Source organism: Mus caroli, chromosome 7 (genome assembly GCF_900094665.2).
Source record: "Mus caroli chromosome 7, CAROLI_EIJ_v1.1, whole genome shotgun sequence".
NCBI lineage: Eukaryota > Metazoa > Chordata > Mammalia > Rodentia > Muridae > Mus > Mus caroli.
This window is the reverse complement of record NC_034576.1, coordinates 122,598,465-122,625,666: the sequence shown is the minus strand read 5'-3', so window position 1 is coordinate 122,625,666 and position 27,202 is coordinate 122,598,465. Positions and strand designations below refer to the sequence as shown.

Sequence of the window (27,202 nt, the reverse complement as noted above, 5' to 3'; positions counted from 1 at the left end):
GGATGGATCACACGGCCCCCAATGGAGGAGCTAGAGAAATTACCCAAGGAGCTAAAGGGAACTGCAACCCTATAGGTGGAGCAACATTATGAACTAACCAGTACCCCGGAGCTCTTGACTCTAGCTGCATATGTATCAAAAGATGGCCTAGTCGGCCATCACTGGAAAGAGAGGTCCATAGGACTAGCAAACTTTATATGCCCCAGTACAGGGGAATGCCAGGTCCAAAATGTTGGAGTGGGTGGGTAGAGAAGTGTGGGGGGGAGTGTATTGGGGACTTTTTGGATAGCATTGGAAATATAAATGAGGAAAATACCTAATAAAAAAAATTAATTCAAAAAAAAAAAGAAAAAAAAAAAGAAATACACCGCAATAACAAAGACAACCACTATCTCAGCATAAAAGGATGGAAAAAGGTCTTCCAAGCAAGTGGTCCCAGGAAACAAGCTGGAGTTGACATCCTAATATCCAATAAATTAGACTTTCAACCAAAAGCTATGAAGTGTGATGAGGAAAGATACTTCATATTCATCAAGGGGAAAATCCACCAAGAGTAAGTCTCATTTCTGAACGTTTATGTCCCAAATGTAAGAGCATCCACATTTATAAAAGAAACTTTACTAAAGCTCAAAACATACTTTGATCCCCACACAATAACAGTGGTAGACTTCAACACCCCACTCTCACCAATGGACAGGTCTTTGAAACAGAAACTAAACAGAGACACAGTGAAACTAATAGAGGTCACGAACCAAATGGATTTAATAGATATTTACAGAACATTTCACCCTAGAACAAAGAATACACCTTCTTCTCAGGCCTCATGGTACCTTCTCCAAAATTGACCATATAATTGGTCACAAAACAACCCTCAACTAATAGAAGAAGATTGAAATAATCTCATGCATGCTATCAGATCACCATGGCCTAAGGTTGGTCTTTAATAACAGCAAAAACAACAGAAAGCCCACATACACGTGGAAACTGAACAACTCTCCACTCAATGATAACTTGGTCATGGAAGAAATAAAGAAATTAAAAACTTCCTGGAATTTAATGAAAATGTTGACATATCATATTCAAACTTATGGGATATAATGAAAGCAGTGCTAAGAGGAAAATTCATAGCACTAAGTGCCCTGGTAAAGAAACTAGAGAGATCTTTCACTAACAACAGCACATCTGAGAGCTCTAGAACAAAAAGCAAACTTGACCAAGAGGAGTAGAAGGTAGGAAATAGTCAAACTCAGGGCTGAAATCAACCAAATACAAACAAAGAGAACAGTACAAAGAATCGACAAAACCAAAAGCTGGTTCTTTGAGAGAATCAACAAGATAGATAAACCCCTAGCCAAACTCACTAAAGGGCCCGGAGGCAGTATCCAAATTAAGAAAATCAGAAATGAAAAGGGAGACATAAGAGAAATGGAGGAAATTAAAAAAAAATCATCTGATCCTACTATAAAAGCCTATACTCAACAAAACTGTAAAATCTAGATGAAATGGATGGGTTTCTAGACAGCTACCACATACCAAAGTTAAATCAAGAGTAGGTAAACTAGCTAAACAGGCCCATATTGCACAAGGAAATAGAAAGAGTCATTAAAAACCTCCTAAACAAACAAACAAACAAAGCCCAGGGCCACATGGATTTAGTGCAGAATTCTACCATACCTTCAAAGAAGACCTGATACCAATATTCCTCAAACTATTCCATAAAATAGAAACAGAAGGAATACTACCTAACTTGTTCTATGAAGCCACAATTACTCTGATACTTAAATCACACAAGGAACCAACCAAAAAAGAGAAGTTCAGACCAATCTCGCTTATGAATATTGATGCAAAAATACTCAATAAAATTCTTGCATACCAAATCCAAGAACACATCAAAACCATCATTCATCATGACCAAGTAGGCTTCATCCCAGGGATGCAAGGTTAGTTCAATATATGAAAATCCATTAACGTAATCCACTATATAAACAAACTCAAAGAAAAATATCACAGGATCATCTCCTTAGATGCAGAAAAAGCATTTGACAGAGTACAATGCCCCTTCATGTAAAAAGTATTAGAGAGATCAGGAATTCAAGGCCCATACCTAAACATAATAAAAGCAATTTACTGCAAACCAACAGCCAATATCAAATTAAATCGAGACATACTTGAAGCACTCCCACTAAACTTGGGGAGAAGACAAGGATGCCCACTTTCCCTCTATTCAATATAGTAGTAGAAGTGCTCGCTAAAACAATAAGACAACAGAAAGACATCAAGGGGATACAAACTGGCAAAGAAGAAATAAAGATATCACTATTGGCAGATGATATGGTAGTATACATAAATGACCCCAGAACTTCTCCAGCTGATAAACAACTTCAGCAAAGTGGCTGGGTATAAAATTAACTCAAATAAATCAATAGCCTTCCTTTATAGAGATGATAAACAGGCTGAGAAAGAAATTAGGGAAACAACTCCTTTCAAGATAGCCATAAATAATATAAAATATCTTTGGGTAACTCTAGCCAAACAAATGAAAGGCCTGTATGACAATAACTTCAAGTCTTTCAAGAAAGAAATCTAAGAAGATCTCAGAAAATGAAGAGATCTCCCATGCTCATGGATTGGCAGAATTAATATGGTAAAATTGGACATCTTACCAAAGGCAATCTATAGATTCAGTGCAATCTCCATCAAAATCCCAACACAATTCTTCAAAGACATGGAAAGAGGAATTCTCAAATTCATCTGGAAAGGCCCAGAATAGTAAAAACAATTCTTTTTAAAAAAAGATTTATTTATTATTTATTATTATGCATAAGTACATTGTAGCTGACTTCAGATGCACCAGAAGAGGGTGTCAGATCTCATAATGGGTGGTTGTGAGCCACCATGTGGTTGCTGAGATTTGAACTCAGGACCTTTGGAAGAGCAGTCAGTGTCCTTACCCACTGAACCATCTCACCAGCCCCTGAGAAAATAACTCTTAACAATAAAAGAAAGGCTGGGGGAATTACCACCCCTGACCTCAATCTTTACTACAGAGCAATAGTGATAAAATCTGCATGGTATTGGTACAGAGACAGACACGTTGATCAGTGGAATAGAATTGAAGACCCAGAAATAAAACCACACACTTACAGGCACTTGATCATTGACAAAGATGCCAAAAAAATATACAATGGAAAAAATAAAGCATTTTCAATAAATGGTCTTGGTCTAATTGGCTATTTGTATGTAGAAAAATGAAAATAGATCCATATTTTCACCTTCCACAAAGCTCAAGTCCAAATGGACCAAGGACCTCAACATAAAACCAGATTCACTGAATCTAATAGAAGAGAAAATGGGAAAGAGCCTTGAACTCATTGTCACAGGGGAAATTTTCCTAAACAGAACTCCAATGGCTCATGCTCTAAGATCAAGAATTGATAAATGGGACTTCATGAAACTGGAAAGCTTCTGTAAGGCAAAGAACATAGTCAATAAGACAAATGGGCAACCTACAGATTGGGAAAAAAATCTTCACTAACCCCCAATCCAATAGAGGGCTAATATCCAAAATATATAAAGAACTCAAGAAGTTAACTACCAAAAACCAAACAACCCAATCAAAATATGGGTATAGAACTAAACCAAGAATTCACAACAGAGGAATCTCGAATGGCTGAGAAGCACCTAAATAAATGTTCAAAGTCCTTAGTGATCAGAGAAATGCAAATCAAAATGACCCTGAGATTCCACCTTACACCAATCAGAATGGTTAAAATGAAAACCTCAGGTGACAACACATGTTGGAAAGGATGTGGAGAAAGAGGAACACTTTTCCATTGCCCGTGGGATTGTAAACTGGTACAACCACTCTGGAAATCAATCCGCAGGTTCCTCAGAAAATTGAAAATAGATCTACTTTAAGACCCAGCAATACCACTCTTGGGAATATACCCAAGTGATGCCCCACTATGCCACAGGGGCACTTGTTCTTATATTCATAGTGGCCTTATTTGTGATAGTCAGAAGCTGGAAACAACCCAGATGTCTCATGACAGAAGAATGGATACAGAAAATGTGGTTCATTTACATAATGGAATACTACTCAGCTATAAAGACTGAGGGCATCCTGAGTTTTGCAGGCAAATGGATGGAAATAAAAAATATCATCCTGAGTGAGGTAACTCAGACCCAAAAGGACATGCATGGTATCTACTCACTAATAAGTAGATGTTAGCTTTAAAAAAAGTACAGATACTCCAAATATAGTTCACAGAACTCAAAAAGGTCAACAAACTGAAGGGTCCTTGCAAGGATGCCTCAATATCACTAGGGAGGGAGAAGAAAGCAATCACAAGTAGGGATGAAGGGAGAGACCTTGGAGGGAAAGTGGACAGAGTAGGGTTAGGGGAGAGAGGATAACCTGATCTGGTATTGGGTGAGGGAATAGAACTGAAGCCCCGAGGGCCAGCAGAAAGAATGGAAACAGGTAACCTTGGGAGGTGGGAGGTTGGGGGGACCCTCCAGAATGTATCAGAGACCTGGGTGGTAAGAGACTCTCAGGACTCAAAGGGAGTCCTTAGATGAAATGCCCTACATTGGGGAGAGGGAACTTGTAGAGCTCATCTCCAGCAGAAAGACAGGGCATCAAATGAGGGGATTGACATCCCACAGTCAAAACTCTGACTCATAATTGTTCCTGTCTGAAAGAATTACAGGGATGTAAATGGAGAGGAGCCTGAGGAAAAGAAGGTCCAGCAACAGGCTCAAAGTGGGATCTAACTCAAGGGGAGGTCCCAAGACCTGATGCTATTACTGAGGCTATGGATCGCTCATAAAAAGAGACCTTCCTTGCATGACTGCCCTCCGAATGACCCAACAAGCAGCTGAAAGAGTCAGATGTAGATATTTGCACCCAACCAATGGACAGAAGCTGTTGACCCTTGTGGTTGAACTAGGAGAAAGCTGCAGGAAGCTGAGGAGGGAGACCATGTAGGAGGACCAGCAGTCTCAATTAATCTGGACCCTTGAGATCTCTAAGACACTAGACCACCAAACAGGCAGCATACACAAGCTGATATGAGGCCCCCAACACATATGCAGCAGAGGACTTCCAGGTCTGTGTTTAGTCAGAGATGATGCACCTAACACTTAAGAGACTGGAGGCCCCTGGGAATTCAGCGGTTAGGTGTGGTGAGTGGTTGGGGGTGAGTATATCCTCGTGGAATCAAGGGGGTGGGGAGGAGATATGGGATGTGGAACAGTTAGAGGATGGACCTGGGGTGGGGAATAAAATCTGGACTATAAAAAAATAATAAAAAAGACTCAAGTTCAACATCTTTATATCACATTGAAATACATTGCTGTAAAATAGCATATTTGAAAATGTAGTGACACTATTTCAGCTGCAAATTGGTAAGTTTTTTTCTTAAATTAACATAGGAGTTTAGGGGTAGAAATTTTTTCCTGGTTATTATAACTCACTTAACAAAAACCTCTTCCATTGTAGTGATCGAAGCTCCAAAGCTGGCAATGCCTAGTGCTTTCTGTCTCATTTCTAACTCTGTAAACAAAGTTTCAAATCTGTGAAGGAAGAAGGAAGAAGGAAGAGTGGGTATTGGGTCTGGTTAAATTATATATTCTTCATTTTCTTTCTCAGTAATGGAATAAAATGCAAGGGCTTCAGTTTTCTCCATTTAGTATTATAAACTATTCTTTCCTATTATTTTTCCCCTTTTAAAATTCTTATGACTGGGGATAGAGGTCAGTGGAAAAGTTTTTTCCCAGTGTGCACAAGGCCTTGAATTCAATCTCCAGCATTGCAAAGAAATTAATTTTTTTTAATGAATAGCTAGGAAATTTCAGAAGACTTTTATGTTAAATATAAGGAGTTGGTACATTACAATGGAGAATGACAAATAAAACATTAAAGTCATTAAAATTATTTGCCATATAATGAGTTTACCACATATTTCCCCAATATATCTCATGGAGAAAAGCAGACCTTTTTTTTTTTTTTTTTGACAAAAATGCACAGCTTCAATCTAATAATGAAGCAATAAAATCCAGACATTATTGAATCTACTTTACAAGAAAACCAACAAAAAGCCTGCATCAAAAAGTATGAAACTTATAAAGACAAATTAGGTAACAAATGGTATGTGACACATATTAAAGAGGCAATGGCTCTTCTGTGAGAATGCAGTTTGGGTCTTGGACTGAGAAAAAAAATTCAAAATCTACAGATTAGTTACCAGTATATCATACCTAATGTCTTTAAGAATCCTTTTTTATTCACTTAAAAATTTTCTTACAATATGTTTTGATTATATTTTTCTCTTCCTCAATCCCTCTTAGATCCTTCCCACCTGCCCACACCGCAATTTCATTTTTTTCTTACCCAAAGCATATTTTAAAGATTAAAAAAAAAAGAACTCATTTTTATAAAAAAAATCAAGCCAAAGAAGCAACCAAATGAACAAACAGAAAACACATAAAAACATGGAGTCAGTTTTGTGTTGGCCAACATGGGGTTTGCCCTGAAGTGTAGTTGATACGCTCAATGTGACTTCATTGTAGAAAACTGCTTTTCTGTCTCCTAGCAATTATCAATTGCAAATAGATTCTTGGTTAGATTGTTTTTGTGTGTGTGTCCATTTTTATGTACAGGGATTTTGTCTGACTTACACTTGGGTATGTATTATGCATTCTGCTATAGTCTCTGAGTTCATATGTAAATTAGGCCTGTTGTGTATGGAAGAAACTGTTTCCTTGAGTCACCCATCCCTTCTGGTTTTTATAATCTTTCTAACTCCTTTTCTGACTAGATCCTTATCCTTGAGTGGAAGGCGTTTAGTGAAGATATCTCATTTAGGGCTTACTCTCTCCACTGGCCAACTGTGGCTCTGGGTAACATCTATTGCAAGAAGCTTTTCTGATGAAGGTTGAGTGAGCCACTGACCTATTAGTCTAGCAATATGTCATTAGGAAGCATTTTACTATTTTCAGTTAGCAGAATAAATGGCCTGTCTAATTACAGGTTTTTGACCACTTTAGTAGTGTCAGGTATGGGCTCCATCTCATGAAATGGGCCTTGAATCCAGTAAAAAAAGTGGTTGATTGCTTGTGCAACATTTGTGCCACTATTGCATCAGTGGGTATATCTTATAGTTAGGTTACTGTTATAATTTAAGTTTCTAGTTGGGCACCAACTTGATTCCTCCATGATCAATGACATAAATGGTATCTTCAATAATAGGGCTTAATTTCAGGTTGTGGATAGTATCAGATAGCATTAGCAAAAGCCTGCAATGCTTGGGAAGAAAGGTTATGATACCTCTTTGGCCAATGGCTCAATAAGATGTAATCCACTTCTGGTGATGGGTGTTTTACTTGTATCATAAATGTCTGGCTGGCACATTGTCTCCCCTATTATATAGTAACTCCATTTAAATTTCTTTAATACATGTATACATTTTAGTTTCTATGGTAGATGGTTTTCAAGAATTTACTATTAGTTTCCCTTCTGTATAATTTTGTGTTTATCCTGTCCTCTCATGCCTTTCCCTATTTATCTCTTTCTAGCTTCCCTGTTACCACTTTGCAATTCTATATCCTATTTCCACTTTCTTGAAAGATCCTCCTCATCTCCTTTGATTTCTTACTAGCTACTTAGCTTCTGTGGGTATTCTAAATGAAACATACATATCAAAGGCTGAAAAGTTAACACCCACATACATATAAGAGTGAACATGTAATGTCTATCTTTCTGGGTCTAAGTTAGGTTCCTTGGGATGGTTGTTTATAGCTCCACCCATTTACATACAAATTTCATAATTTTATCCTCTTAACATCTAATAATTCTACTGTGTAAATGTACCACATTTTCACTATCCATTCATTAGCTGATGGATATCTAGGTTGATCTCAATTTCTTGCTCTTATGAAGAGAGCAGTAATGAACACGTATGAACAAGTAGCTCAGCAGTAAGATTTTGAGAATCCTCCACACTGACTTCCATAGTGGCTGTAAGCATTTTCACTCTTGCCAGCCATGGATGTGTGCTCCCTCTTCCCTACAATCTTGCCAGCATGTGCTGTCATTTGGCTTATTCACCTTGGCTTTTCTGACTATGGTAAGATGAAATCTCAAAATAGTTTTAAGTTGCATTCCCTTTGGCTAAGAATTTTGAACATTTTTTAAAAATTTTTAATATTTTTTATTACATATTTTCCTCAATTACATTTCCAATGCTATCCCAAAAGTCCCCCATAGCGCCCCCCACTTCCCTACCCACCCATTCCCATTCTTTTGGCCCTGGCATTCCCCTATATTGGGGCATATAAAGTTTGCAAGTCCAATGGGCCTCTCTTTCCAGTGATGGCCGACTAGGCCATCTTTCGATACATATGCAGCTAGAGACAAGAGCTCCGGGGGTTAGTTCATCATGTTGTTCCAACTATGGGGTTGCAGATCCCTTTAGCTCCTTGGGTACTTTCTCTAGCTTCTCCATTGGGAGCCCTGTGATACATCCAATAGCTGACTGTGAGCATCCACTCCTGTGTTTGCTAGGCCCCTGCATAGTCTCACAAGAGACAGCTATATTTGGGTCCTTTCAGCAAAATCTTGCTAGTGTATGCAATGGTGTCCGCGTTTGGAAGCTGATTATGGGATGGATCCCTGGATACGGCAGTCTCTAAATGGTCCATCCTTTCATCACAGCTCCAAACTTTGTCTCTGTAACTCCTTCCATGGGTGTTTTGTTCCCAATTCTAAGAAGGGGCACAGTGTCCACATTTTGGTCTTCATTCTTCTTGAGTTTCATGCGTTTAGCAAATTGTATCTTTTATCTTGGGTATTCTAAGTTTCTGGGCTAATATCCACTTATCAGTGAATACATATTGTGTGAGTTCCTTTGTGATTGTGTTACCTCACTCAAGATGATGCCCTCCAGGTCCATCCATTTGGCTAGGAATTTCATAAATTCATTCTTTTTAATAGCTGAGTAGTACTCCATTGTGTAAATGTACCACATTTTCACTCTGCTTGTGGACGTTGTACATCGTGGTGCGGAGCCTAGTGCGCACCACGATGTACAACGTCCACAAGCAGATGATTCTTGAGAAGAGTTTTTGCTATCCTAGGTTTTTTGTTATTCCAGATGAATTTGCAGATTACACTTTCTAATTCGTTGAAGAATTGAGTTGTAATTTTGATGGGGATTGCATTGAATCTGTAGATTGCTTTTGGCAAGATAGCCATTTTTACAATGTTGATCCTGCCAATCCATGAGCATGGGAGATCTTTCCATCTTCTGAGATCTTCTAGAATTTCTTTCTTCAGAGACTTGAAGTTTTTATTATACAGATCTTTCACTTCCTTAGTTAGAGTCATGCCAAGATATTTTATATTATTTGTGACTATTGAGAAGGGTGTTGTTTCCCTAATTTCTTTCTCAGCCTGTTTATTCTTTGTGTAGAGAAAGGCCATTGATTTGTTTGAGTTAATTTTATATCCAGCTACTTCACCGAAGCTGTTTATCAGGTTTAGGAGTTCTCTGGTGGAATTTTTAGGGTCATTATATATACTATCATATCATCTGCAAAAAGTGATATTTTGACTTCATCTTTTCCAATTTGTATCCCTTTGATCTCCTTTTGTTGTCGAATTGCTCTGGCTAGGACTTCAAGTACTATGTTGAATAGGTATGGATTTTGAACATTTCTAAAGCACTTCTCAGCCATTTGTGTTTCATCTTTTGAGACCTCGTTTAGTTCTAACCCCATTTTAAAACCAAGTTGTTTTCATATTCAGGATTTTCTTTTGTTTTGTTTGTTCTTTGTATATACTAGGAACTGATGAATACTTTTTGCCATTCTGTAGGCTTCCTCTGTATTTAAATGATGGTGTCATTTGCTGTACAAACAAGACACCTTTTAGCTTTACGAGGTTCCATATATTAATTGCTGTCCTTAATGAATACACTATACAGGCCCTGATCAAAAGTCCTTTCTGTGTTGATTAATTATAATATATTCCATGTTTTCTCTTCTATCAGATTCAGTGCATCTGGTTTGAAGTCTCTGATCCATTTGGAGTATAGTTTTGTGCAGGGTATTAGACTTCATTCTTCTACATGCATCTATCCAGTTTGACCAGCATCATTTGTTGAAGATGCTATATGTTCTTCAGTGTATATTTCTGGCTTCTTTGTAAAAAATCAAATGTAATAGGTTTGAAGATTTATTTCAAGAACTTTAGTTCTATTCCATTGGTCAATCTGTCTGTTTTAGATCTTCAGTTCTATTCCATTGGCCAATCTGTTTTTATGCCAATGCCACACTGTTTTTAATTACTACATCTCTATAGTACAGCATAAAATGTGGAGAGTTGATATTTCCATTATTCAAGATTGTGTTAGCTATTCTGGGTTTTTGCATTTCCATATGAAGTTTAAGTTTTTTTTAGCTTATATGAATAATATTCATAGGATTTTTCTGTAGACTGCTTTTGGTAGGATGGACATTTTCACAATATTGATTGTATTGGTCTGTGAGAATGAAAGATCTTTTCATTTTCTAGTGCTATCTTCAATTTCTTTCTTCAGTGTCTTAAAGTTTTTTATTATACAAATTGATCACTTGCTTGGTTAGAGTTATTCCAATATATTTTTTGAGGCCATCGTGAAAGATGCTGTTTCCCTTTATTTCTTTTTCAGTAAGTCTGTTATTTGCATAAATGAAGGCTACTAACTTTTGTAACATTAATTTTATAATCCTGCTGCTAAGCTGAAAGTGTTTATTAGGAGTAGACATTTCCTGGTATATAATCATATCACCTGAAAATTAGGATACGTTGACTTCTCCCTTTCCTATTTATACCATTGAACATTTTTTTATTGCTCTAGCTAAATAGTCAAGCCTTATATTCAATAGGTAGAGAGACAGCGGCCATCCTTGACTTATTCCCGATTTTAGTGGAAATACATTGGGTTTTTCTCCATTTGGCTTGGTGTTGGTTGTTGGCTTGCTGTAAATTTTCTTATGTTGAAGTTTGTCCCTCATATCCCTAGTATCTCTAGTACTTTTTTTCATGAAGCAATGTTGGATTTTGTCATAGGCACTTTTCACTCCTAATAAGATGATCAAGTATTTTTTTGTCCTTCAGTCTGTTTATGTGTAGGATTACATTTATTGACTTACCTGTGTTGAACCATGCCTGAATTTCTGGGATGAGGCCTACTGGATCATGGTTGGATGATCTTCTTGATGCATGCTGGGATTTTGTTTCAAGTATTTAATTGAGGATTTTTGCAAATATGTTCATAAGGGGGAACATCTGTAATTCTTTTTCTTATTGGGTATTTATGTGGTTTGGTTCTATAAGAAATTAACTCTTCTTTGAAAGTATAGGATTCTGTCCTAAAACCATCTGCCCCTGGGTTATTTTGGTTGGGATACTGTATATATATCTATATATAAGAATAAATATACATTTTATTCTTCTTTCATATATTGTCTCCTGATCACACTTTTCTCCTCCCATCCTCTTCCATCTCCTCTTATCCCCAGATCTATTCCTCTTCTGTTTCCCTTAAGAAAAGGGCAGGCCTTCTAGGGATATCAATCAAACATGGAATAATTTTCAGAAGATATGATAGTATACATAAGCAACTCCAAAAATTCTACCAGAGAACCACAGCTGATAAACAACGTCAGCAAAGTGGCTGAATATAAAATTAACTCAAATAAACCAGTAGTCTTCCTTTATACAAATGATAAACAGGCTGTGAAAGAAATTAGAGAAACAACCCCCTTGACAATAGTCACAAATAATATAAAATATCTTGGTGTGACTCTAACCAAGCAAGTAAATGATCTGCATGACCTCTGAAAATGGAGAGATCTCCCATGCTCATGGATTGGTAGAATTAACATAGTAAAAATGGCCATCCTGCCAAAGGCAAACTACAGATTCAACACAATACCCATCAAAATCCCAACACAATTCTTCAGAGACATGGAAAGAACAATTCTCAAATTCAACTGGAAAAACAAAAAACACAGAACAGTGAAAACAATTCTTAGCAATAAAAGAACTTCTGGGGGAATTACCATCCCTGACCTCAAGCTTTACTATAGAACAATAGCGATAAAAACAGAATGATATTGGAATAGAGACAGACATGTTGATCAGTGGAGTAGAATAGAAGACCCAGAAATAAAACCACACACTTATGGATACTTGATCTTTGACAAGCCAAAAATATACAATGAAAAAAAAAAAAAGAAAGCATCTTCAATAAATGGTGCTGGTCTAGCTGGAAATCTGTGTGTAGAAAAATGAAAATAGATCCATATTTGTCACCTTGCACAAAGCTCAAGTCCAAGTGGATCAAAGACCTCAACACAAAACCAGATACACTGAATCCAATAGAAGAGAAAGTGGGAAAGAGCCTTGAACTCATTGGCACAAGGGAAACTTCCTAAACAAAATTCCAATGGGGCACGGTGTAAGATCAAGAATTGATAATGGGACCTCATGAAACTGGAAAGCTTCTGTAAGGACATTATCAACTGGACAAATAGGCAACCTGCAGATTGGGAAAATATCTTCACTAACCCCAGATCCAATAGAGGGATAATATCCAAAATATATAAAGAACTTAAGAAGCTAACCACCCAAAGACCAAACAATGCATTAAAAAAATGGGGTATAGAACTAAACCAAGAATTCACAACAGAGGAATCTGGAATGGCTGAGAAATACCTAAAGAAATGTTCAAAGTCCTTAGTGATCAGAGAAATACAAATCAAAATGACCCTGAGATTTCTCCTTACACCAATCAGAATGGCTAAGATCAAAAACTCAGGTGACCATACAGGTTGGCAAGGATGTGGAAAAAGAGGAACACTCCTCCATTGCCGGTGGGACTGCACACTGGTACAACCACTCTGGAAATCAATCTGGAGGTTCCTCAGAAAATTGGAAATAGATCTATCTGATGATCCAGCTATACTACTCTTGTGCATGTATCCAAGTGATGCCCCACCATGCCACAGGGGCACATGTTCCACTATGTTCATAGCAGCTTTATCCGTCATAGCCAGAAGCTGGAAACAACCCAGATGTCCCACAATGGAAGAATGGATACAGAAAATGTGGTTCATTTAAACAATGGAATAGTATTCAGCTATTAAGCAGGCAAAATTAGAAAATATCATCCTGAGTGAGATAACTCAGACCCAAAAGGACATGCATGGTATATATGCACTAAGAAGTGGATATTAGCCGAAAAAGAACAGAATACCCAGGATACAATTCACAGAACTCAAGAAGGTTAACAAGCCAAAGGACCCAAGTGAGGATGCCTCAATCCCACTTGGGAGGGAGAAGAAAACAATTACAGGAGGCAGAGGGAGGGAGAGATCTGAGTGGGAAAGTGGACAGGAAGGGGGACTAGGAGAACATGATCAGGTATTGGGAGGGGGGAACAGGTGTGAACCCCTGAGAGCCAGCAGAAAGAATGGAAACAGGCAACCTTGGGAAGTAGGAAGTTCCCTCTAAAATGTACCAGAGACCTGGGAGATGAGAGACTCTCAGAACTCAAAGGGAGGGACCTTAAGAGGAAATGCTCTACAGTTGGGAGAGGGCACTTGTAGAGTCCACATCCAGTAGAAAGGCTAGACATCTAGTGGAGGGATGGGGTTGCCATCCCACAGTCAAAAACTTTGACCCAGAATTGTTCTGTCTTAAAGAACTGCAGGGACAAAAATGGGATAAAGCCTGGGGGAGAAGAGGTTCAACGACAGGTCCAAATTTGGATCCATCTCAAGGGGAGGCTCCAAGGCCTGACACTATTACTGATGCTATGATGTGCTTATAAACAGCAACCTAGCATGACTATCCTCCAAGCGGCCCAATATACAGCTGACTGAGACAGAATCAGATACATACACCCAACCGATGGACAGAAGCCAGGGACCCCTGTGGTTCAATTAGGGAAAAGCTGGAAGAAGCTGAGGAGGGTGATCCCATAGGAAAACCAGCAGTCTCAAGTAACCTGGACTCCAGAGATCTCTCAGACACTGAGCCACCAACCAGGCAGCATACACCAGCTGATATGAGGCCCCAGAAACATACAGCAGGGGACTGCCTGGTCTGGTCTCAGTGAGAGAAGATGCATCTAACCCTCGAGAGACGTGAGGCCCCAGGGAGAGGAGAGATCAGGTGGGGTGAGGTAAGGGAGTGGGGACATCCTCTTGGAGACAGGGATGGGGAGGTGGTATGGGATGAGGAACAGTCAGAGTGTGGAATGGGAGGGGGATAAAGACTGGGCTGTAAGAACAGATAATAATAATACTTAAAAAAAGACTAGACATAAACTCTCATGTCAGGGCAACCCACTAGGAGGTAAAAGGAAGGGCAGACAGGAATCAGAGAAACCCCCACTCCCACTGTCCGGAAACCCACAAAACTACCAAGCTAACAATCATAACATATTTGCAGATGACCTGGTGCAGATCCATGCAGGCTCTGTGATTACTGCTTCAGTCCTGGTGAGCCCATGAACCCTCCTTAGTTGATTTTGTGGGTTGTGTTCTCCTGGTGTCCTTGACTCCTGTGGTTCTTACAATTTCTCCTCAGTTGGCAGACTGTTAATTACTGCTTCTGTTTCATTACAGAGTAAAAGTTTATTAAAATTGCTTATCTGATCTTGATTTAACTCTGGTAGATGGTATATACTGTGATAATTATCTATTTCTTTTAGATTTTCCAATTTGGTTGCATACAGGTTTTAAAATTTATTTATTTCTTCATTTATTTTTAATGATTCTCTGGATTTCTTCAGTGTTGGTTATATCCCCACTTTAATCTCTAATTGTGTTAATTTGGATATTTTATCTTTGCCTTTTAGTTAATTTGGATAGGGTTTGTCAATCTTAGTTGATTTTCTCAGAGAATCATTTTTTTTGTTTCACTGCTTCTTTGTATTTTCTTTTAAATTTTAAAAATGTTTTCATTATTATTTTATTTATTTACATTCCAAATGTTGTCCCCCTTACGGGTCTCTCCTCTGCAATCCCCCTCCTACTCCACCTTCCCTTTGCCTCTAAGAGGGTGCTCTCCTACCCACTCATCCACTCCAACCTCACTCCTCCTAGCATCCCCCTTTGCTGGGGCAACAAGTCTCCGCAGGACCAAGTGCCTCCCCTCTCACTGATGCCAGACAAGGCAGTCTTCTGCTACATATGACTCATATATACTCTTTGGTTGGTGGTTTACTCCCTGGGAGCTCTGAGGAGTCTGGTTAGTTGATATTGTTGTTCTTCCTATGGAGTTGCAATTCCCTTCAGCTCCTTTAGTCCTTCCATTAACTCTTCCATTGGGGAAGTTAGTTCCCCAGGCTCAGTCCAATGGTTGGTTGTGAGTATCTGCTGCATCTGTCTTAGTCTGGTGCTGGCAAAGCCTCTCAGAGGACAGCTATACCAGGCTCCTGTCTGCAAGCACTTCTTGGCATTAGCAATAGTCTCAGGGTTTGGTGTCTGCAGATAAGATAGATCCCAAGGTGGAATGGTCTTTGGATGGCCTTTCCTTCAGTCTCTGCTCCATTATTGTTGTCCCTGCATTTACTTTAGACAGTACAATTTTGGGTTAAAGATTTTGAGATGGGTGGATGTATTGTTTTCTTATTGTTTCTACTTGATTGATTTCAATCCTGCGTTTGATGATTTCTCCTCCTTTTGGGTATAATTTCTTCATTTGGTTCTAGAGTTTTTCAGATGTGCTATTAGTTACAAGTATGAAATTTCTCCAGAATTTTTTATGTAGGCACTTAGTGCTTGCTATGAATTTGCTTCTTACAACTGCCTTCCTTGTACCCCATAAATTTGGGTATTGTGCTAGACAGTTTCATGTCTCAACTTGACACAAGCTGAAGTAACGAGAGGAAGAAACATTAAGAAAATTCCCCTAAAGATACAGCTGTAGGGCATTTTCTTAATTAGTGATTGATATAAGAAGGCCTAGTCAATTATGGATGGTGCCATCTCTGGCCTTGGTGATGGTGGGTTCTAGAAGAAAGCAGGCTGAGCAAGCTAGGTGGAGCAAGCTAGTAAGCATCACTCTTCGATGGCCTCAGCATCAGCTCCTGCCTCCAGATTCCTCTGCCCTGTGAGTTTCTATCCTCACTCCTTTTGATGATGAGCTGTTATATGGACATGTGATAGAAATAAGCCCTTTCCTACCCAAGGTGTTTTTAGTCATTTTGTTTAATCACAGCAATACTAAGACATAAGAGTTCCAGCTCTTCATATCCTTATGACAATTTGATGATGGGAGTGTAAACTTGTACAACAACTTTGGAAATCAAGTTGGTGGCTTCTAGGGAAACTGGAAATAGTTTTATCTCAAGACCCAACTATACCACTCCTGGGCATATACTCAAAAGATGCACCACTATACTACAGGGGCACTTGCTCATTTGTAATAGAAATGAAACTGAAAACAATCCAGATATCCTTCAACTGAAGAATGGTTAAAGAAAAGATAGTACATCTACACAATGGAATACTATTCAGATGTTGAAAACAAAGACATCTTGAATTTTGCAGGGAAATGAATATACTTGAGCATATGATCCTAAGTGAGATAACCCAAGGCAAAAAGACATGTATGGTATGTACTCACTGATAAGTGGACATAAAGTTAATGATAAACATGCTACAACCCACAGACTCAAAGAAACTGGATACAAAAGCAATCCCAAGGGCAGATATGTGACTCTCACTCAGATGGGGAAATTAGTTATTGGAGGTAGATGTAGACGGAACTTGGTAGGAGAGGGGGTGAAGTGTGGATATTCTTGAATTTTTCTTGATTTTGAAGGAAATACTTTAAGTTTCTCTCATTTTAGGTTGATGTTGCCTATGGGATTTCTATGACTTTAATTATAAAAAGGTATTAGATTTTCTCTGAGGCCTTTTCTGCATCTAAAAATTTTAAAATTCCCCTTTGACCAATTTTTTATTCAGTAGTGAGTTGTCCAGATCCACTTTTAGTTTTTAGTGGTCAGATAGTATGGAGGGTGTAATTTTAATTTTCCTATATCTGTTGAGACTTGCTTTGGGCTCAAGTATGTGGTCAATTTTGGAGAAAGTTCCACAAACTTCTGAGAAGAAAGTAAATTCTTTTGTGTTTGGGTGAAATGATTTGCAGGTATCTGGTAGGTCTCCTTGATTTATAACATTATTTAACTTCAGCATTTCTTTGTCTAGTTTCTATGTTCACACCCTGAACTGTTTTCTTGTGTTATAATGATCTTCAGCAAGGTATTTATTAATGTTCTCTTTTAATGTCCTTGAATGTATTCATAACTGCTATTTGACGTCTTTGTCTTGTGCTTCAGGTATATTATATTTCTCAGGGCTTACTGTAGTAGGGTTACTGGGTTTCTGTGGAGGCATATTATCTTGGCTGTTTATAGTTTTAGTTTTGCATTGGTGTATAGACATCTGGAGTTGTGACTAAATTGTGCTTCTATGTGGTATCTGATCTTGTCTTTGTTGGATGGGTATTCTGTTCTCTGCTTACTGTTGCCTCTCTGGATCAGGCAAATAGAGTGACTGTGGGGTCCCTGGTAGCATTATTCTGCAAGTTGGTAAGGTGCAGATAGGATTGTGGGTAGGAAAGATAAAAAGGGGGATAAGGGTTGTGAGAAATAGCTATGGGGATTCTGTCTGTTCTAAGAGGTGGAGTCCCTAGGGAGTTGTGTGGTGCTGGTGGTGGTTCCTGTAAGTAGAATACAGTGGGATAAAAAATAGTCTGGAAAGAGAGAGAGAGATGAAAGTGCCAAGGGTACCCAAGGTGTGTATAAGAGGTGGAATCTTTAGTAAATGGAGTTGAGTTGGGAAGGGGGCAGCTGCAAGTGCATCACTAAAGGACTCCAGTGGTTTTGGCAACTCCAACATGAGTTGTTTAATGCAACCCAGGCATCATTTTCACAGCTTCACACAATGGCCTCTCTGGGATCCATGTAGGGAATCTCCTGTCACACACAGGTCCTCAGTGGCTTTCCTTAACCATGGAGGAAGAGTTCACAATATCTTTATTCCTATATCCTTCATGACTTTAAAGCCAGAACCACATGACCAAGCTGCCAAGTTTTGTTGTCTGACTGGAGAGAACTTAGTCTTTCCTTTAATTACACTTGCATAAATTTTGATTTGTTGTTGCTTTTAAGTAACATGTAATTCCTTAGGCCTTTCAGAAGTCATAGAATTAGGTAGGTGTGGTCTCATCCTGAGGGTACCACTCCATTTAGTCCATTTTTACTTCATCTCTTCCAGCATAAACCAAGATTCCAACCTTAAATTTTCTGGTAACATTTTTCTACTCAAACTGTACATTTGTATTTCTCTTTGCCCTTGCTTGCTCTTTTTCAATGTAGATCTGTACAAGAATGATAACTAATAACTACATAACAGAGTGAGGATTAGCCAGTCTTGAAATCTCCTCTGCCAATGAAATTAGTCCCCAATGCTTCAATTCAGCCTTAGAAGATTCCCAGGATAAGGGCAGAAAGTAGCCACATTCCTTGCAAAAATAGCACAAGAATGTCTCTAACCCAGTTGCTATTATTGTTCCCCTTTGAAACTTTCTCAGTTGGGTTTCCCTAGTACATATTGCTCCCAGGGAGGGAGAAGAGAGAAGGGAGGGAGGGAGGGAGGGAGGGAGAGAGAGAGAGAGAGAGAGAGAGAGAGAGAGAGAGAGAGAGAATGAATATGAATGAATGTGAGAGAATGCTGTGTGGGAATGGCATGGGTTTTGAAACCTCAAGGCGTGCCCCCCCCTCGCAGTGATGCACCTCCACCAAGTCCACACCTCCTAATTATTTCTAAACAATTCTACCAGCCATAGACTAACATGAGCTTATGGAGGCTAGTATTAATCAAAGATGGATATATATATATATATATATATATATATATATATATATATATATGTGTGTGTGTGTGTGTGTGTGTGTGTGTGTGTATGTTAGTGATTTTTAAAAGTAATATTTGATAAGAAATAAATCTGGTATGTCCCTGAGGATGAGTAATGGACACACTTAAGCATTTCTCTTAGCTAGAATGGCAATTACAATGAAATAGTTTGGTGTTATCGCTTCAATAACTCATTTGGCTTGTAGTTGAGGTCAAACAGATGTGTTGCAGCTTCTCTAAGAACTGCTATTCAATCTTCATCTTACTCTTACCATCTTAACATTTCTCTGGGTCCCATTACTAAGCATCTGTTTGTATACCAGAAACAGTGACATTCCTTACATTGGAAAGCTATTGCCACTTGGTTGGGAAACTTGAAAGTATCAGATAAATGTTGAATAAACTTGAAATTTTGAGGTAAACCTTTGTTCACTAACAGAAATATTGAGCCATGAGCTTCCTAAGTCTGCCTTGCAAATGATAGCTAAGAAACTTGGTAAAAGCTAAAAAGAGACTTGGTTTAGTACAAAACATTACTCAGTAAGGTTACTAAGTCTAGAAAATGAAGACAGGTGTCTGGCAACTCCCACACAAACCATCTAGAATTACTGAGATGCATACCTTGACACATACTTTTTGGGTAGGATAAATGATAATTCATTTTCTATATTATTTTCCAACACAGCACCTGGAACATGCTGCTGAATCATTGCAATGATATTATCAACATCACAATACTGTTCCTTCTCCATGACGATGTGATATCCAGCACCTGAAATAAACCATTTAGATGACCAACTGAAGAAGCTTTCTACTTCTTTTTTAATATATTTAAAGCCATATTTTTGCTCTTCATGGTTCAGGTTATCTACTCCTACAAGAAAGAAGATACGGTTTGCCATAAGACCTTTAGTAATGAAAATGTGGTAGCGGATACAAAAGCTTTCAAATGGCAGGCGCTCTAAGACACTGAAAAAATAATAACGACTTCTAGAATTTCAATATAATCCTTCGAGAACCGTAATGAGTTAGCACATATAACCAAACATAGCTGACATACAAAAGTGAGGCTCCTGTTACTGGGCTACTTATTTTGAAATAGAAATCTTAATAATCATTTATTTGCTGTTGTTGTACATCATGTTATCAGACATTAATCTAAACCCCAAGGATACACAAGCAAGTATCACAAATAAAAATGTACTTTATCAGGATGTTTCAACCTGTAAAGTAGTCATAAACTTTGAAAAGTGAAATTGGTATCTAAACTGACATTAGATAATATTTAAAAGAATCTATCGGGTTGCAGGCAGCTTAAGAAATGGCCCAGCAGTTAAGAGCACTGTTTCTCTTGCATAGGGGCTAGGTTTGGTTCATGGCACCCATATGATGCTTTCCAAGCACCCACAGTGAGTTCCAGGAAGTCCAATGCCCTGACCTCCGTTGGTACCAGGCAGGCATGTAGTGTGCATACATACATACATGCAGGCAAATACATCCTTACACACAAAATATAATAATCTAATAAACTATATATGAGAATATGATCAAAATACAATCTCTGACCTTCTCAAGGGGTTATGTTCTATAAAGCGGGATTACTGTTTGGAATCTAATACATAAAGGACACAGCATGGGAACCAGGCATAGGAGTCCAGTCATTGAATTGAGTGGACTCAAATCCTGAATAAACTTATGTCAATTAACATTTAATTATTTCTACTTAAATTTATATACTCTAATTTTAGAATCTTACTACCATGTCTTACATTTATAGTCTCTAGCGAAAATTCCTGCTATAATTTTAACTCACAAATTCACTGTTTAAGATACCAATTTAGCCACTTATTATAGGTACATATAATTATCAAATTGCTTTATTTCACTCATATAATCTTATTTTATTTGTTTGAGTATCTGGCCTGCATATATGTCTGTGAACCACATGCATGCCAGCTTCTGTGGAGGGTTCAAGAGGGCAATGGATTCCTTGGAACTGGAATTATACATTTTGAGCTGCCATGTAGGTGATGAAAATTTAACCTAGATCCTCTGCAAGAGCAACAAGTGTTCTAAACCACTGAGCTATTTCTCCAGCCCTCACTTATTTGATTAACTTATTCTGCAGCACATTCTTATTGCTAATCATAACACTTTAGACTTATGTCATTATGATGTGGATCTGATAATGGTTGGCCACATAGAAATTAAAATAAGGGATATTTCATTCCTTCTCTCAGTAAATGACTGATTGCATAAATGAATCAATCAGCTATTTCAATTAGCCAAATAACCATCTGGATGTAGGAATACATTACAGAGACAAAGATTGCCAGTAAGTACAAAATGGGCCAGCAACTTTGTGTAAAATTGCAAAAAAAACATGATCAAAATACATATAAAAATCTCAAAGAATGAAAAAAATGTTTTAAAACTTATAATAATTGAGACCAAAATTGCAGAATAGAGAAAGGTCATTAAGTTTTGGGTATATAATAAAAATATAATGAAGATAATATTAGAAGAGAATTATTAAAGTATTGGTATCCTAAGAAAGAGCAAATGGAGCGAGACCATATATTTGCTTCAGGAAGACTGAAGAGCCACAGCAGTGCAAGGTGCCCCTGACCATGATGGCAACACGGTCACCCAGGACGTCAGCTTCATCCATGTAGTGGGTGGTTAGTAAAATGGTTCGGTTGTGTTTGTAGTGCTGAAGGATGTCCCAGGTGGCCCTTCTTGACACTGGGTCCATGCCGGATGACGGTTCATCAAGTATCACCACCTAGAGCCAGAAGAACAGTCCTATGGTCACTGATAATTAAAGCTAGGGGACTTCACTATTTGAAGGGAGAACACTTGAGCTAAGGCACAGAATGACAACTAAAGTAGATGTGAACCTAAGAAAATAGTAACAATCCCAAACATCATGTTATACCAGCTGTGATAAAAATGCAGACGACTCCCTTCTTTCTACGCTATCTATCATGTCTCCCTTCATATTTGTATCAGCTTGTAGGTTTTAGAGAGCTGAGTTTTCTAGACAGCTGCAGAAACTCATACAGAGTCCCTGCTGCACCTCCCACTCTGTGCTCACGTTTCCCTTTCTTTGTCTTTTGAATACCTTGGAGCCTGCCATAAGTGCTAAAACGATGGAGAGTTTGCGCCTCACTCCTCCACTCACTGAACCTGATAATGTATGGTAGTTTTCTTGCAGGTTAAAAGCTGACAGCATACGGTCAATTTCCTCACAGTTTATGTTTTGAGGTATTCCTTTTATCTGGAAAGAGAAGCAGAAATTCTTATTATGCATCAAATTTTATTGTCAGAAAGAATCAAGGATCATTAGACATATAGATACAAGTGTACTGCAGATGTATCCCTAGAGAAAAACTACATCTGTTTTACATGAATTAAAAGTATCTTCTATCTTGTATATCTTCCCTCACAACTAAGGGATGGTTCCTAAATCAAAAATTTTCAGAGACTAGAGATATAACTTGGTGGCAGAATATGTGAAAGTCCCTGGATAAAGATATCTGTAGCCCATTAACAAAGATATGGAAGCATATACACACACGTACATGCACACATCTGTGTTGAGCTCCATATGCTGTGAAAATATATGTTCTTATTTATATCCTACTGACCATGTTAATCACAGAGAACTGTGAAAAGTAAAGTCAGCAGCTGTCCTGAGAAGCCCAGAATATCTAGAGTACCACTGAGACAATGAGACATTAACCACTTTCCTTTTTACCCTTTAGCACGAACTCCAAGTAATCCAAAGCATGCAAGTGAGCTCTCTAGTCCAGACTGAGAGTAAAGAGAAACTTCCTGCTTTGATTAGAATGGAAAAGGAAACCAGACTGCCAGAGGACCACATGTTTTTCTCCTTCTTTTGTACACCAGCCATGGTCAATGGGGACAGTGGCAGGAATAAATAAGAAGTCTGCAGGAGCCAAATTCTGAGGGAGGAGCAAATTTCCCCATAGCTCTGTGGCTCCATAGGGAAGGCTCACAGCCTACTCTTTGTCTTTCTGCAGGTTGGATATAGCATAGCCATGGAAGGTGATAATTTCTGGCTGAACAAATGACAAAAGCATCTGGGAAAGCGGGAAGTGCAGAGAGGGAGGAGAAGCAGGCAAATGATGTACAGGATGTTCTCAAAGCTGTGGCTACATTATAGTTGCATAGTAGACCTAATCCTAACAGATGAAATAGCAAACACTAAGAACCACGGTTGAACCACTTCCCAGCATAAGATGGACCAACAGATACTGTCTACAGAGTAGATAATGACGTAATAGTAAAAGAGCTCTGAATATTGACATAATTGTAGTTATTAAAACAAACAAACAAAACAAAACAGAACAACTCTCGCTGAACCTGAAACTTGGCAGCCCCAGACCTTTGGTAAACTACACTGTCAGGAGATCTTGGATCAAGTACTGCAGAACAAAATGGTGAAGTTTAAAGTTTTTTCTTTTCTTTTTCAATTTTTTATTAGATATTTTCCTCATTTACATTTCAAATGCTATCCCAAAAGTCCTCTATATCCCCCACCTCACCCTACTCCCCTACCCACCCACTCCCACTTCTTGGCCCTGGCATTCCCCTGTACTGGGGCATATAAAGTTTGCAAGACCAAGGGGCCTCTCTTTCCAATGATGGCCGACTAGGCCATCTTCTGATACATATGCAGCTAGAGACACAAGCTCTGGGGGTATTGGTTAGTTCATATTGTTGTTCCACCTATGGGGTTGCAGACCCCTTCAGCTCTAAAGTTTTTTGATAATAGTAAAATAAATTTAATTTAAAAAGTTAAAATTAATAGATTTGCATATCAAAAAGGAAAGTCTATTTTACGAAGTAATTTTATAAGATATACTTCTGACTCACCATACAGTAGAAAAAAAGGTGTTCTGATAATGTCAAATCATCAAACAATAGGTCGTGTTGCGGGCAGAAACCCAAGTCTTTTCTAACTTCAATCATGTTATCTGAAATGTTATATCCATTAATATAGGCCTCTCCTCTGGTAGCAGCAAAACGACCTAGAATTACATAGAAGGCATAGAATAAACTAAATTTTCATGTAATAAACAACACACTTGCAAGCTCCTATTAGATACTGAGTATTAAGGGAATTGGTACTGCTGTCTACAGAGAAATAAAGAAAAACACCCAGAAATTGCCTTTAGGGTGATGGAATTAGTCCTTTTTCTTTATTTATGAATTTATTATTAAAACATTCAGCCTAGTTGCCATAGTCTAATACATCATGTATTAGATACATGTAATCAGATAGTTACTGCATTTGTAAAATACCAGATCTAAGTGTTACAGCACTGAGGGAAGTTTCTCCAGGGCACATGTTACAGCTCTGAAGGGAAAGGGTTCCATGACGGAAGTGTTGCAGCTCTGAAGGGAAAGGTATCCTAGTAGTTGGGAACCAAGGAATGCTAGCACACAGCACTAAGTTACACAGCACAACAAACCTCATTCCAGATTATTTACTGAGAAAGACCCAAGAGGGTGGCTGCGTATATTTGGGGCAAAAAGCAGAATAGAACTAAATAGAAGACAGCCTTTATATAGGGTTTCTTTGAGGGACAGAACTTTCCAGGGTGGCTTGAGATTGGTGGGATTCTGTGACCTAATCTCGGGCTTTTCTTTTCTTTTTTTCTTAATAGGGTTGAACTTGGCTGCCTACATCTCAAAGTGGTTGGCCTGGCCATTAGAGTAGTCTGGCAGCAGTGTCTGGCCATTCATGCCCCTAACGTTTACATCTCCCCCTTTCTGTTTACTATTGATAAACAATCAGGGATTAGGAAATGAGGGTGACGTCATTAGACTACTTCCTGCTAAATGGGGCTGTTAAAGTCCTTGGTGCAAGATTGACTTTCACTCTAAGGAGTTGCAGGTCTCTGGTTCCATAGATAGAGGCTGGTAGTATTGTAATAACAACTGAAAGTCTGGTTAGAAGTCTTTTGGATCTGTTGTAGAAGAAATCTAGACAAGAAGTTGACAGGCAGGGTGTGACTAGTAAGAATGAGGAAAGGAGAAGGAGGGTGGTTAAGAAGGGTGGTATCCAATTTCATATTGGTCTGTCAATGATCCACTGGCCAGCAGCATTGAGCTATTCTGTATATTTTTGGAGATCCATTTGGAGTTGTTGGATCTTGTCTTTTACACACAATTGGTTAATGTAGAAGCAACATTCTTCCCCAAAGAGGAGACAAAAAGTACTTCTCTCTGCTGTTAGTTAATCTAATCCTTGCCAATTTTACAGACCTATGGTGGCCAGTGAGTCTATTTGGCCCTGTAAGGTAAGGATAGTCTGATTCATCCATTGGAGATCTTGGATGAACTTAGATGGAAACTAATTGTAAAGAGCTAGGGAAGAAATCAGCTGGTTTGTTTGTCCATTGGCTGAAGTTGCCATTATTGAGAATCGAGCATGCCAATTTTGGCCATTTAGTTATACTGAGGCCAAGCTGTTTGTAGCAACAGAATGAGGCTTTAATAAAATCTGAGTCCACGGAGGAGAGAAAGGGTCTCAAGATTCTGTAGGAGGAGGTTTCTATAAGCTTCAAGTGGGAGTGGAGAGACAAGAGAGAAACCCAAGAGGGCACAGAGAAGCTGTGAGCCTTCTAGGATGGAGCTGAGAGACATGAGTGTCAAGGTTGCAGGGGCCCAGGAGAGCAGAAGAGAGCTATGGGACTGAGCAGAAGCTCCTAGGGCATGGTTCTCACAGTGAAAGTTGGTCTGGTGCTGCTTTTACAAGAAAGAGGAATAAATGTCTTAATAACTAGAGAGTTGCCCATATAGTGCCCTGGAGGGCATAGCAGGCCCCAGGAGCCAGAGAGAATACACATATCAAGTAAGCAAGGAGAGATAGATTGTTACAGCAGGTGGAGGGGAAACGTGGCTGAAGAGGCAGACTTTAAAAGTTTGAACCAAATACAGTGGGTGGCAGAAGCCAGCAGAAACAAACGATCCATATGTACCTTAAAAGGGTCAAATCAGCAACTTGAGTCAGTTTGAAATGTTGAGACACAAGCATGGCTGAAAGGTAAGTGTGACCTCATCTACCAATGCCACCTGAAGAGGGAGAACTTGGGAAGGGAGCAGACCCGTGTATGTGAGAAGCTGGAATACTTGGTGTAAAGAGAAGACAGCAGTGGGTAACCTGAAGGTTAATTTTTTTGTGTATAAGAGGTTGGCTATAGCCAGAGCATGCAGGCAAGCTGCTCATCTTTGGATAGTATGGTCTAATTTTTTAAATAAGTATGCAATGAGTGCAAAGGAAAGTCTCAGTGACCCAGGGTCCAAGGGCACATCCTTCCTTTTCTGTGACATAGAAGGAAAAGGGGTGAGTTAGTCTGGAAAATGTAGTGCTAGGGTCTGGATGACAGCCCACTGAAGCTTATGAAAGTGCTTGGCAATAGGCATGAGGAGGGGTTCATGTGAAGGGCCAAAGTCCCCCTCATATAAGAGGTGGGCAGAAAGAGAGAACGAGAGGATACAAGAATGCAAGAAATCAGCCATCCTTAAGATGGATAGAATTTTGTTCTTGGTATTGGGTACTGTGAGTGAAGAAATTAAGTGTTTTCTGTCAAGGTTAATAACCTTGTAAGTTGGAATAATATCTAGTTTCAGATAAGCAATCTAAGGGTTGGATACCTGGATCTTAAGAGGGTGAGACCTTATATCCCCAGCCAGACAGAAAATTTAATAAGGTAGAGGTGTCAGCTTGGTGAACTTGTAGCAATGGACTACAAGGTAGAAGATAATGTACATATTGTTTAAGTTTAGATTTAGGGAGACAAAGAGAGTAAGTCAGAGGCCAAGCCTGGCCAATAGATGTAGGCTGTCCTAGAACCCCTGGGGTAGGGCAATCCATGAGAGTTGGGTAGAAGGATGAGTGTCTGGGTTAGTCCAAGTAAAGGCAAAGATATTTTTTGCCTGGGGGTCAAGAGAAAAAGAAAAGAAGGCACCCTTTAGGTCTAGGACATAGAAATGAGAGGTCTCTGAGGGGATAGTGGAGAGGAAAGTATGGGGGTTGGGTACTATATGGTAAAGAGGAACCACTGCCAAGTTGATAAGCTGGAGATCCTCAACCATGCAGTAGGTTTCATTGGGTTTTTTGAACCATGAGTATGAGAATATTTAAGGGAGAAGACTGGAGTGCAGAAGGCTTATTCTTAAGCTATCA

The 27,202-nt window shown here is 38.9% G+C and overlaps 1 protein-coding gene across 3 annotated transcripts in view; it reads right to left on the bottom strand.

Moving 5' to 3' along the window:
• Positions 1-27,202, bottom strand: part of LOC110299107 (ATP-binding cassette sub-family A member 3-like) — a 118,417-nt gene that overhangs the window by 48,467 nt on the left and 42,748 nt on the right. For all 3 annotated transcript variants that reach the window (XM_029479129.1, XM_029479130.1, XM_029479131.1), the window contains exons 12-16: positions 23,884-24,038; positions 22,106-22,261; positions 21,556-21,766; positions 19,603-19,753; positions 5,479-5,577 (exon numbers count right to left, since the gene is read on the bottom strand). In XM_029479129.1, coding sequence (XP_029334989.1) covers positions 5,479-5,577; positions 19,603-19,753; positions 21,556-21,766; positions 22,106-22,261; positions 23,884-24,038 — 772 coding nt within the window. The remainder of the gene's footprint in view (positions 1-5,478; positions 5,578-19,602; positions 19,754-21,555; positions 21,767-22,105; positions 22,262-23,883; positions 24,039-27,202) is intronic.